This window comes from Chroicocephalus ridibundus, chromosome 1, assembly GCF_963924245.1.
Source record: "Chroicocephalus ridibundus chromosome 1, bChrRid1.1, whole genome shotgun sequence".
NCBI classification, from domain to species: Eukaryota; Metazoa; Chordata; class Aves; order Charadriiformes; family Laridae; genus Chroicocephalus; species Chroicocephalus ridibundus.
The window spans coordinates 132287615-132300508 of NC_086284.1; the positions used below are offsets into that span (position 1 = coordinate 132287615).

Below are 12894 nucleotides of genomic sequence, written 5' to 3' on the forward strand. Positions count from 1 at the left end.
TTATTGAGACGGTTTAAAGCATATTACGAAATACAACCAGTCATGACAATGCACTACAAACTCTACAAGCTAGTCTACAAACTTACCCATGCTGAGTCACCAGTGCCTCATTAGGGGGCATTTCCATTGCAGCACATAGTACACCACAGAGAAAACTGAACTAGCCCAGGCACCACAAGGTGCAATAAATTTCTCACTTCTTCATTAGTATCAACGGGCCTACACAGAATCCCACACTAATATGGGTATACTATATACAGCCAGCTTAAGTATCTCCACAGTACACTGCATAAAATGAAGCATAACTACTTCAAAAAATATACGTATATGTTTGTGAACGTGTAATATGTATAATTAAACATCAATGTGTTATAATTCCCTAAGAATTGTTCTGAAGTGACCAGTTTTTTCTCTTTACAGCCCTGTCAGTTGCTTTCCAACCAGGCTAGTTTTCAACCAGACACTCAAGAGGTAAAAAGCTGTCATCCATTTCCAATCTTCTGATCTAATCACACCCAGCTCCCCCACTTAATAAGTTAGCATGTTGACCTGACGAACATTCATTCTAATGCAGCCCAACAGTCATTGCCCATGGGCTCACATTCTGCCTCTTACTTGTACAGCAAAATATCTGCGGCTTGAAGCACTGGGTAAGTCAACAAACCAACAGTTCCTTCATTATTCTGGCTGGCACGCTTCATCTGTTTGTAAAAGAAAAACAGAGAGGAATCACACTTTTGGCTAATGATGTCAAAGTCTGTGATTTTAATTAATTAGAATTCTGACTAATTTGAGTAACCTGTTGCATTACTCTAGAGAAAAGCATGCCATGTAAAAGCCGCTCCTTGTGAATACACACATCCCACATTTTATGTCCTGCATTTATGAATTTCCCTACATTGTTCTGATATTGTAGTGAGGAGAAAACATAGGCTTGCATTTTCTTTCTGTTTGTAATTTTACTAACGAAACTGATTACAAATACAAAACAATCAGGCTGGATTATTATACTTATTATCGATAAACCCTACTTTTTAAATAGCATTTTCAGCAGTAAGTTTTTGAAATGCTTTACCATAGAGATATAAAGAGGCATTAATACCTGTGTTTGACAGAAAAGAGATCAAGACATCATGTCCAAACACAGTGGCCAGGAGAGTCAGTGACTGCTAGGAGGAGAACCCAGAACTACAGAGGCAGAGTCTCGTGTTCTCTCCATTAGTCCATGCTGCTCCCCACAATCCACCCACTGTACTGAAGTCTTTTACTGCTCTGGGATAAGGATCATTTAAATCAAGACAGGCTACAGATACTCACGCTGTTCTAGCAATGGCTTACCTAGTTTTTGCTTTTAACAATCTTTAAATACACTAAAACCCTTAAAATCTAAAATATTTCATTAAGACTATTCAAATATCTTTAGATTTTTCTCACCCTCTCATGCAGATCCTGTCCTCTGTTTACATCTCCAAGTGCTTAGGGTTCAGGGGACCTAATTTGCAAAGCCTAGCACCTGTAACACCTATCTGTAGATTTGGAAAGTCAATCCAGTCAAAGTTGGATTTAAGAGCTTAACTTTAGAACCTCAGGTTTGAAAAGGTTGGCTTTAATCTATGCCATGCATTAACGCTGGTTGCTGTATTTAAGTTTTACTGTTTTTATTTAATTAAGAAGAAAAACAGGAAAAAAGAAAACATCTGGAGGTATTTAAGACTGCTCTGAACTCTGCAAGCCAAACTACTCTTAAGATCCACCCCCCCCTTTTGATACTTCTGTCTCCTGCCTTTTGGGTTTTCTGCTTACTAAATAGAAGGAAATTAAATGCGAGAACTCAGTTGATGCAGTATCAAGATTAAGAAGATGAACATTTAAAACTTATAAAGGCAAACATTTAAGGTGCATTAACTTTATCACTCAGCACATTTTTAATATTTATAATTTCTATACTCCTCTTCCAACATCTGCTTCTTTTGCACCCTCTTCCATAAAATCTACAGAATAGCCATCCTTCACGGTGCAAAAAACCTGCTGTTTATGGAACTCCTTAATCAGAAAGGCTCAAGGTTTCCACTGCAGTATCTTCTAGTTGTTTTGCATTATTAAATAAGCACTGAAATAACTCCAAGCATTCTAGCGAAATCAGTCTAACAACACTAAACAACCCTCCTATTTAGTACAGTTTCTACAAGTCTGCCAAAATATTATCCTGTAGCTTCCAGCAGAAAAAAATACACTGATAGCAACAGACCTGGAAAGACACATTTTCTTCCTTCCACCATAGGACTAGAGAGTTACCTAAACCAAAAGCAAGGACAACCAAGATACAACTGGTACTTTACAGATAACAAGTATTTCAAGGATAGCACTTCTACCAAATTCCCATACACTTCCTTTCAATTTATGAAACCATCCATACCTTCCATTGGGGCAAACGCAGTAGACGTGGCACATTAGTTAAGCACCCAAGAATCCAGGCAAGTTCTGCATGCTCAGGAACCTAGAAGTACAAAGTCAGAATATATTTTAATCTTCTGCATTTATATACACACATTTTCTCAAAATCAATACAGATAAATAGCATCAGAGATCAGAAAACCATTTATTTTTGTCTATTATTTTTTCAGTAAGGTCAAGTTTTGGACACTGCGTAGATTGAATGCACTATTCTCAAGCAGCACAGCAAGGTTCTTGATCACATCCACTCACATTTTCCAAACAAGAAAGAAAACATTTTAGCAATAACAGAGTTGAACTCATGCGTAAACTAACCAACTGCTGGCCACTAATGCCACAGCTTCCCCACATCTTGAGATAATACATTAATAGTTACAAAACCCCTTTGCCTTCCTCAGTTCCAGTAGCAATAAGTTACCCAAGCTTCATTTCTTTTGCATCAGGGCCCCAAATGCACTGATTTCCCTTAAGCGTCCTGATCAGCCTCACCTGAGCCCTCCACCCATACCCTCTGCCCATGACCCCAGCAGCCCCATAAGGTCAGGTCAGGTCAGGCTCCCCCAGTCCTTGCCCAAGCTATGTTACACTGCAGCATGTCTGGCAGTATAACTGCGGGTCCCTCACAGAAGCCTGAGCTAATAGCCTAGGAACAAGAAGAGCTAGGCTGCTCCAGGAAGCTGTGGCTGCAGACAGCCACAAGCCAGACAGGAGCTGTTACCTCCCTGACCAGGACACTGTCCTGCTCTATTTAATCAGGGCAGGGGTGGTCATGGTGGCAGTCTGGTGATCATCAGATACAGAAAAGTAATTAGTCACACCTGAGGTCAACTCAGGAAGTCCGGTGAGGAAATCAGGGCAGCAGGGACAAGGTTGAGCATAAGAGGTGTATGGGTGGAGGGTCCAGGTGAGGCTTGTCAGGGCCTTGGGTGCACCAACAGGTCTTAATGACCCTGACCTGTCTGCAAAACAGGGATAACATCTAAGGTTGCATGTCAAACTTAACAGCACAGCCTGAATTGTGGATTAATTTGTCCCTCAGTTCTGCAATCCTATGAAAACTAATACTGATCTGCAAGTGAAGGAGAAGGATCAGGCCTCCGCTTACCCTTTGCTAAAAGGGTGGTTTGAAAAAATAAGAGAGCAAGAAGACTCCATTTAAGCTCATATCACAAACTCTTCATTTAACATTCTGGAGGGACTGGAGTTATAGTGGAATTTTAATAGTTTCAGAAAGACCTTAGACAGAGTGATTGTCCCCCTCCTGCTAAGTGGAAGACTTTCTACAGGCAGAGGCAAGAAGTGTGCTGTGCAACAACCTCTCTTGGATGAATCCACGTTTAGCTTCTTGACATATATCCTTCAGTTTTTGCATTTCCAATATTCATTTTAGGATTAGTAAAACAGGCAAGCACTGATGATGGATACACTGTTCTTTAACTTCTGTCCAGTCATTTTGGTCTGTTGCTAGTTAGCTATATATGAGATAACCACTAAAAGAACAAGGTGATCTCTGTTCTGCTCCTATGCTTACGTTTGATTCACTCTTCAAGATTGGCAGGTTTGGATGTTTAAGAGCATGCTAACTGTCTCAAAGATGTTCAAAGCTTCATGCTTGCAACATGACATAACAACCCAGATGGAAGGCAGTAAAAAGTGTTTGTTAACAAGTAAGAATTACTAGCATTGTTAATGGCAGTTCCTTTGTTGTCACATTTTAAATGTAGTCATTTCCTAGCTAACAGTCATTACACTATTTTGGTTGTCAATGTTGTATAGAGGTACCTGACCTCAAGACAACAGCTAAGCGATTAGAGATATGAAATATTCCATGTTGATTCTCTTTCCCTTCTTTCTACCTTTCCCACAGTTGTGGGTTTTTTCTCTTTTTTAATTTCCTCATGCTTATTTGACCTGCAGTCTTCTGTGCACAAGACAAAGTGTAGCAAGACACAACAAATGTACCTTCTGCAAGATACAAAGAGTAAACCGAGCTGTAGAGAAAATGCTAAGCTCAAGACCCCTATTTAATTTAGAAGGAATCACCATCTGGTTCAAAGTGGTTTCCAATTCCTTTTTTCTAGTCACGGATAGAGAGGAGATGGTGCTCTGTTGCACTTGTGTTGACAAGAACCCCCTTTAAAAGCTATGCAGTCATTGATCCAGCTCTGTCAGATGTTGCTTCCACAGCCAAGACTGCACGTGTGTTTCATTGCATCAGTGGCTTTGACATTACATCAGTTACCAAAACACCAAGTGATCTAAACAGCATTTGTTGAATTGAATCTGGAGTTCTGGGTCCTAGCAAGTTACACTCACTTCTAATCCTCAAACACACACAGTCCTTTCCTAAATAAGGCTAGAGTGCTGAATACTACGGAGAAAAAGCTTGATAAAAATGAGAGAGCAAATATAAAGGGTAGAGATTTCAGTTGGAAAAAATTTCAGTACTGGAGCCTAGTGAGTTAACATTCATCACCCAAATTGCAGTAACTGACTGTACGTTGGTCTGTGAATCAAGAGGTACTAGGCTTAAACCACAAATCATTTGTCAGACTAAATCATGGTTTAAGCTACTGTGTTTCACTTGGCAAGAGGGGGAGGTAATTGCTGCATTTGGTCGGTCACCGTGCATCAGCTCAAATGTGGTTACTCATTAAGCTACAGTACTCCATCACTTTGATTGGATAACTTTGGATACAAAGAAACTGGAGAGAAGTGAAGATGTATATGACACCAGTAAAATAAAGGCCCAGTCTACTCTTCCTTTTTAGTACTGAGCAATACCAGTGGATCACAATTAGAAGAAGCCATTCTCTCGGACAAACTCAGTCAAGCCTCCTGCCCTGAATCCATTTAAAATTCTGAGCAAATGTCTTCATTAAACTACCAAAACATAAGAATGTAAGAAATAATATCCTACTGGATCACAACAGAGGTAGCTGTAGCCTAGCACTCTTTTTCCAGGTGTAGCAACAAAAGATGGCATTTAGGGCAAGCATGTGAGCCTATCGTTTCCTGCAGTATCCTCCTCTCATACTTCTCCATTGTAATAATATCAGAAGATATTATTCCTGGCCCAGTCCTGTCCATGTTCCCCATGAATGTGTCTAATCCCTTTCTGAACCTGCTGATACTGCCCACTTCACAACCTCATGTGGCAACAAGCTCCAGAGGTTCAAACCTGATGCATAAAATACTTTCATTTCATGTTTCTTGTATTGCACAATTTGGTGAACAATTCCACATTCAGTTTATCCAGTGCTTTTCTGATTTTGTACACTTTGACTGCACCTACACCTCAGCTTTCTCCTTTCTGAATTGAAGCATCCCAGACTCTGAAGTTTTTCCTTTTAAGGCAGATACTCTATCCCCTTTGTATCATCCCTAATTCACTACTTCCTTCTTGAGATGCAGACGCTAAAGCTATACCCAATGTTCAAGATATGGGCACAATAAGGTTTTGTGTAGTGAAAAAACGTCACCTCTACCTAGTTCTCAATAGCTTTCCTGGAGATACGGTGATGATGACGTATTGTTGACTTTTTTGAAAATTACTTGTGCTGAGACAATGATTTCAGAGAACCATCAGTGATGACTCCAAGACTTTTTTCCTGTGTTGTGACTCAGCTCAACACTGTGTAAAGAAAGTTTAGATTACTTTTACCTAGATGCTTTACTTTGCACTTAAAGCTCTTCTACCACTGATTTGCCTACCCACTCTGTTTTACAAATCCTTTTGGAGTTCCTTTCCTTGACACAGCATTTGACTACCTAGAAGAACTTAGCACTGACCACAAATCCTGTTCACTGCCTTCTCCAGGTCATGAATGAAGATGTTGACGAGAATTGCTCCTAGCATGAGTCCATGAATGACATGACTACCGCTGTGTTATTCAAAAAAAAAGCGATCACTATACCCTATTTGGCTTTCAGCTGCAAGACTAGTAATGAACATTTCCTCCAATACATTTTTTTAAAATAAGAATTGACCTAGAACTTTGTCAAAGGCTTTTAAAAAAATTAAAATCCATCATGTTCCTGGGATGCCCTTTATCCACATGCTTACTGACACCCTCATAGAGTGCAGCAGTTTAGTGAAACAAGACTTCCCTTTAAAGAAACCATAGTGACTCTCCAAAGAGACTGTTTACTCATGCACTCGGCATCCTATTCTTTGTTGAAGACTCTACCATCCCTGGTAAGACAGAAGCCAAAATCATTGGTTTGTAACATTTTCCAGGCTCCCTTTAGAGCTCTGCTTGTGTACTGCCAATGTGACTTCAATCTACTATTTCTCTGTCAGAGTGACCATTAACGGTGGCAGACTGACCATTTATGGTGGCAGACTGCACACCTTGGCCACCGGTTCTGCCATATCACATCTGAGGTTTTTTTTCAGACTCCCAGCTGAATGCCATCTGGTGTCTAAACTGTCTACGTAATAGTTTCTGTAAATTTACAATAAACTGACTTAGCTCTTCTGATCTGCTGCTACAAAATCCATAAAGTGGCAAACTTCCCAAAACCTTCAGCAGCAAAGTCCAATACCAAGAACTGAGCCTCACTCTTAGGGCCTTATCAACGCTGAGTGTCTCCTATACTTTGCGCTCACCGATCCCCTAAATTACCTCTTGCTTTTGATACAAGACCACTTAGTTATCAGCTTAAGAATCCTCTGCAGGCTGCTCCTCAAATTAATTTTTACCCCCCTTGATTTTTTGTTTAAAAAAAAAGTGGACTTTCCAATTTTATATGCTTTCTTGTTTTTCTAATTTGGGCAAGTTTTCCCTCCTGAATATCTAATCTTTTCCTTTGATTGCATCCTAACTTATCGAACCACGGAAAGGGATTTGCTGGACCAATGTTTTCTTCATGAGTGGTGTTACATATTTAATTGTTTGTTTTGTTGGTTGCTTGTTTTGGGGGGTTTTTAATACTTTTTTTTTTTTTTAATTACCTCCAGGATAGCTGTAGCTTTCTTGGGTTTTGTTTATTTATTTCTGACAATTGGACTTCATTTTCCTCTACCTCCCTTTCTTGAAATAGAACATTCATGCACTTTATTTGGTCTGCTCTCTCCAGCCACGATGCTAAATACCACTATAATGAGAGCCACTACTGCTGAGAGCCCTCTGCTAAAACATCCTGAACTAGGTCCTCTGCACCACCCAAAAGCAAATGTAGAGTGGCATCATTTCTAACAGACTGTAAAACTAGGAAGAATAATTTATTGCATCCAGAAATTTTATCTGTATATCTCATCCTGATAACGGCTACATGTGGATAGTTGAAGTGTAATGTAATTGCTCCCTATACTAAATTTGCAATTTCTCTCATCTCACTTAACATCTGATCACTATTATCATCTTGATTGGTGGGGTCAGTAGTACAATCCCAGTAACACATTTTCTGGTAGATTCTGGCATCTTCACCCACAAGGATTTTTATTTCCCCATTGAATTATGGAGAGGGGTAATACCTCCAGTAGATTCAAACAATGAAATAAAGCAGAGAAAAGACATCTCATCTTTGCATCAATCTGTCAAATGATTTTCAGTTGCTTCCTATTGTGTTAGGTGGCATTTATCACGCCACCACAAGGAAGACATTTGTCAAAGAAGCATCACTTTTCACGCAATTTTCATTAAAAAGAGTAGGACTGACAGAGAGGTCTTTTGCTTTCTTTTGTTCTTTTTTTTTTAATGAATCTAAGAAATAAAAGTATGCTGAGTTCCAATAAATTAAGGTTATTCTGTCTATACTTGAACCAGTAATGTACTTAATTTGTTTGTATTTTAAAATCTGATAACAGAAGTACCCTCTGGAGCCATGGTGTACTTCAAGAATGTCCCACCTTCCCAAAAGAGAACAGATAATAGTAAGCTTAGCTCTTCCTCAATGAAGACACCAGTTTCTCAGCAGTGCCCTCTCCCCTAAATTCCCAAGTGTAAAAATAATACAAAATTTAGAAAAAGAGTCACATCTCCAATGAACAAAACTCACAACTAGTGACAGTTCCTGAACTGTATATCAAACCAAACTCCAAGAATGTCACAATCATTTGTAACTCTGAAAAACTGCTATCTAATCCATTAAATCCTTTATGTCAACTCCAGCTACTTTTGTGTCCTGAAAGAATATAATAGCCTTGTTTCAATATAAACGTTATTTTCTCAGGAAACATTTCTTACAGCTTGGCTCAAAAAATCTGGAGTACTAACGGTCTTGTAAGTCCTCTATTTATTGTTTCCCTTATAGCCAAGTATTTCCCATTTAGCCATTTCCACAAAAAAGCTTAACCAGATCCATACAGCGAACACCTCTTTCTAGACAGTCCGTATCATACCCTTTGCTTTCCTCAGTAAATACATCAAGTTTCTCTCTTTTTTCCTGCTCTGTGCTCTCACCCACGTTAACACAGTTTTCTTTGCTAATCTGTTACAAGTCTGTAAAAACCATCAACATTTCTCAAAGGGTCAAGCTGGTCATCTCTCTGCTATTACCAGCGACACATTTCCTCCTTCAATTTCCATTGCATTAAGCATCCCCCACAACCTGTCTTACTAATCACTAATCAAAGAGTTAGTTCCAGAACAAACTACTTACATTCCTTCCTTGTGGGCCTGACAAGCCTGAATCTGCATAGTCAGATTCCTTTATTTTTTTTTTAAAGCACATTTATTTAACAGAGGTGACCACTTCCAAATGATAATGGCAGTTATCTAGAAGGCACAAATATCTCTCTCTGTTCACCTGGCTCAGTGCCCTGCTCCTCCCTCTTTACAGCTTCTTAATTCTTCACTTGTGTGGCCATTTGGCGTTATTGAACTCTGATCACACTGCGCACTTGGATCATCTCTGGGGGGTTACATGCTGAAGTACAACCTCAGGGCTTCTCCCTGTAGATCTATTACTTTGTCCTTGGTCCTAGCTATTCCCTGTGAAGTTATTGCTGCTATTCCCTGCCACAGCTTATGATATATACATGGAAAACCAATAGCTACTTTTAGTCCAAGTAATTCTAGATGACTTTTCATGCTGAGACATACAGCCGAGGAGGACAGCAAGCAAGCAATGAGATTCAAGAACAACAACAGAGGGAAAGGCATGGATACTGTGAGCAGATCTGGAAGGAGGCAGCTCAGCAACACTGGAACTCAGCTTTCTGAGGCTTCTTATAAGAAGTTGTGTGTCTGCAGCTGAAGTGGCTTCCTGGAAAGAGAGATGCAGTGTTTCACTTTCAAGATGGATTTCCTCAAGTTGCAACCTATAGCCCTTCTCTGTAAGGGACTGCAAATTTGCTGCATGTCTGTTATGTGGAAACAGCTTCCCCTGGTCAGCGTAACCTCATTAAGGGCTACATTTTAAATGGGCAATAAATTTCAAAGATTTGATTTTGACAGTGTAGACGACAAACAGGTCTGGGGAGGTAATTTGGATAGCTGTGTACTAAAAGAAATCTGAACAGAGGAGTAAAGTGTCCTAAATTTCAAAAGAAATGAAACTTTTTTTAGTATTTTTGTCTTTCCTAGAAGTATCAGTTAATGCTTCAAAAAAATTCAAGAGGCCTTTTAGTATAAAGTGCTGCTCACATTCATTTTTTCTTGAATTTTATTAATGCCTAAGGTTGCAAGCAATATGTTCAAGATACTTGGTAATGCATATCTATATTACACAGCTAGAGAGCCACAAACAAGACAAAATAGACTGCTCTTGAATCAAATGCACACAGCAACTGAACACCCAGTGAGATACTTTTATGACAGAAAATTTGACATGGTATCCCAAATTCCTCTTCAAAGAAATAATTCAAGTGTGGATGGAATAAGTTCATGGTTACAAAGGCAACATCTGATTTAAAGAACATGTTAAGCTATGTATTGAATTAGGGGTGTGGTTATCTAGCTATCATTGGTAAATCTATCAGGATTTACAGCTTTCACTATTAACTTTGAACAATTTGATAATTTATCCTTATTTACATTTGTCTAAAACTTACAGAAATAAAATCTGTGTCTCCTTTCTGAAGAGCCTGACCAAGACCACCCTTACTGGAATCAGGTTACACTGGTTATAAACCCAGATAGAGCACAGCAATTTGGGCAAGGCACTCTTTTCCCTCCCTTTATTCATTATGAAACGAACTTAATTTCAGAAACATTCCCCTAGTCTAACCCACAATACTGTTTTAGTAATTAGTTTGGTGTGTCCAGAAGACTGGTGGAGAGAGGAACATGTAACAGCTACATGAGTATGAGATAAACCAGGTAAACTAACGAAGAAAGAAAGAAAAAAAAAAAAAAGAAATACTACTGAACCATGACTTTTCTTCCCACTGAGCTCTGGTTATGTCTAGCCCAGTCCTATGGGGGAGAAAACAGAGGGATGAGAGAAGCAGAATAATTTTCTAAATTAAATAGTCACATACTTCCTCTTATGACAGGAAGTTTTCAATGGACCATGCTAAATTAATGTATTTTAATGAATTTATAAGCTATGATGCAATGGAAGCTTTTAAACCCCTCTGAAAATTGGACAAGAAGTAGCGTGAATGCATTCAAACTCTGCCCACAAAACAAAGCAGCTGGATATTTCTGGAAAATAATAGCAGTGAAACAGTTAGTGCACACATTTAAATTGTCGTATTTTGGCTTTTGGAGTTAAGGCTAAGACAAATTGGCAAATTCCCACCTCCCAGAGTTACTGCTTCAATTTGCTCACACACTGCAAGAATACTGCAGCTGATTATACTCAGAAAATAAATCACCCCATCCAGAAGGCTGAAAACTGCAATTTTCCGCCCAGAAACTGAACATTACGTTGTCCAGAAACTCACAGGACTCCTCAGAGAAGTGTTAGTGCAGCATATCCACCACTGCCTGCTGAATCAACTCTGATGGAATTTTAGTCTCTCTTGGGACATTTAGTATGTGTCTACTATGATAGGTAGGTGGACAGGAAGAACAGCCTGAGACCACATAAAAGCAACAGCAGTTTCTAAAATTGTTTTGACTGTGAAACAGATGAGATACAAGATGGTTATGGGTAAGAACTGAAATGTGTATTGTACCCACCAGGAATCAGAGAAAATAGGTTATACCATATAAGCTTACCATGTGTGCAGATTGCTTACTGTCTTCCTTATGCCCACCCTGTAGTCTTTTGTTTTTAATAAAACATTCTAAGTTTTATGAAAGACGACTGTTACAGCTTTTACCAGTTATGGTACAATTTAAGGAATATATTTGCTCTTCTTCTAGTATTCTCAGGATATGTTGTATAAGTCATCATTCTGTTACTTCTCTTTTATGCCTGGTAGGCAAAGGCAGCCTCTTAAAGCGTATCTTGACATTATTTTCTCTGAGAGCAAAGAGGGCTTAATGTATCTTGGAGCTATGCTCCAAAAAAAATGCATAATTTTGAAACATGCATTTACTTTTATTCTTACAGAAGTTGTCACTCTTCTATGACTTGTATTCCTACTTAAGAAAATAAAATTAAACAAGCTGTAACGAAAGAGCTTCTCTCACTGGGATGCCATTCTAGTGTCCAACATACTCCACAATTGTGTTTTCCTAGATACTCCAATTAAATGTGCTCATTTATAACCCTTCACAAATAATGTGGCTCCAAACACTACCCTAAATATTAATCATCATCCTTCTTGCTTCTAAATATTTTCAAGTTATCATCACTTGTTCTTTGCATCCACTACTTCCCTAAGCTGGAGTTCAAGTTTGTATATGGTAATATAAGTGTGGGAGGTATTTGAACTGCTATGTATGGAGACCAAATACATAGCCAGCCATTAACTTTCTGTTTATATATGTTATAAAAACCTATAAATTAGAAATGGGAGATTCTGAAGCATACAAAACTAATTTTCACCAAACTTGCACTTTCCATTTATAGGTAACTTAGCTGTATACCTGATACATGAGAAGAGAGGCCATATATCCTCTAAGGAATACAATAAAACTCAGTCTACGCAAAATTCCTTTCACTTTTATTTCATTTTACTTGCAAGGCAAGGACATCACTGAAATAATTTCTGGGACTCCACAACAACAACTGTATCCTTATCATAGCAGCACCTTTTGGATCTGTTGTACGCTGAGAGTTATCTGTTCTCACCACACTTTTTCCCAGCAGTCAATCTGTGATTAACATTGTTCAGCCTTTTGCCTCTTGCTTGTATTGGAATGGATGATAAAATGTGGGAAAACTCTGGAGGCAGGTATTTCAGATAGCTCTGGATTAGAGATTTGATCTGCATAAACCCTGCTGTAAATAAAAGCCTACTGACAGTGAAACCCTTACCAAACGCATATGCCTTTCAAGAAAAAAGTAATCAATATTCTTTTCACATATGGCAAACATATTCCAGAGAAGCAACACAAGCAGCAACAGAAAGGGAGAACAGAAAGAATCGCAGAATTA

At 38.8% G+C, this 12894-nt stretch overlaps 1 protein-coding gene across 6 annotated transcripts in view; it reads right to left on the reverse strand.

The window, feature by feature from the left end:
* WARS2 (tryptophanyl tRNA synthetase 2, mitochondrial) overlaps positions 1-12894 on the reverse strand; it is a 53426-nt gene that overhangs the window by 12880 nt on the left and 27652 nt on the right. For all 6 annotated transcript variants that reach the window (XR_010073372.1, XR_010073369.1, XR_010073371.1 and 3 more), the window contains 2 exons: positions 2417-2497; positions 616-701 (listed from right to left, as the gene is read on the reverse strand). Coding sequence is in view for 3 of the 6 variants with exons in the window: in XM_063352818.1 (XP_063208888.1) it covers positions 616-701; positions 2417-2497 (167 nt within the window). In the remaining 3 variants the exon portion in view is untranslated. The remainder of the gene's footprint in view (positions 1-615; positions 702-2416; positions 2498-12894) is intronic.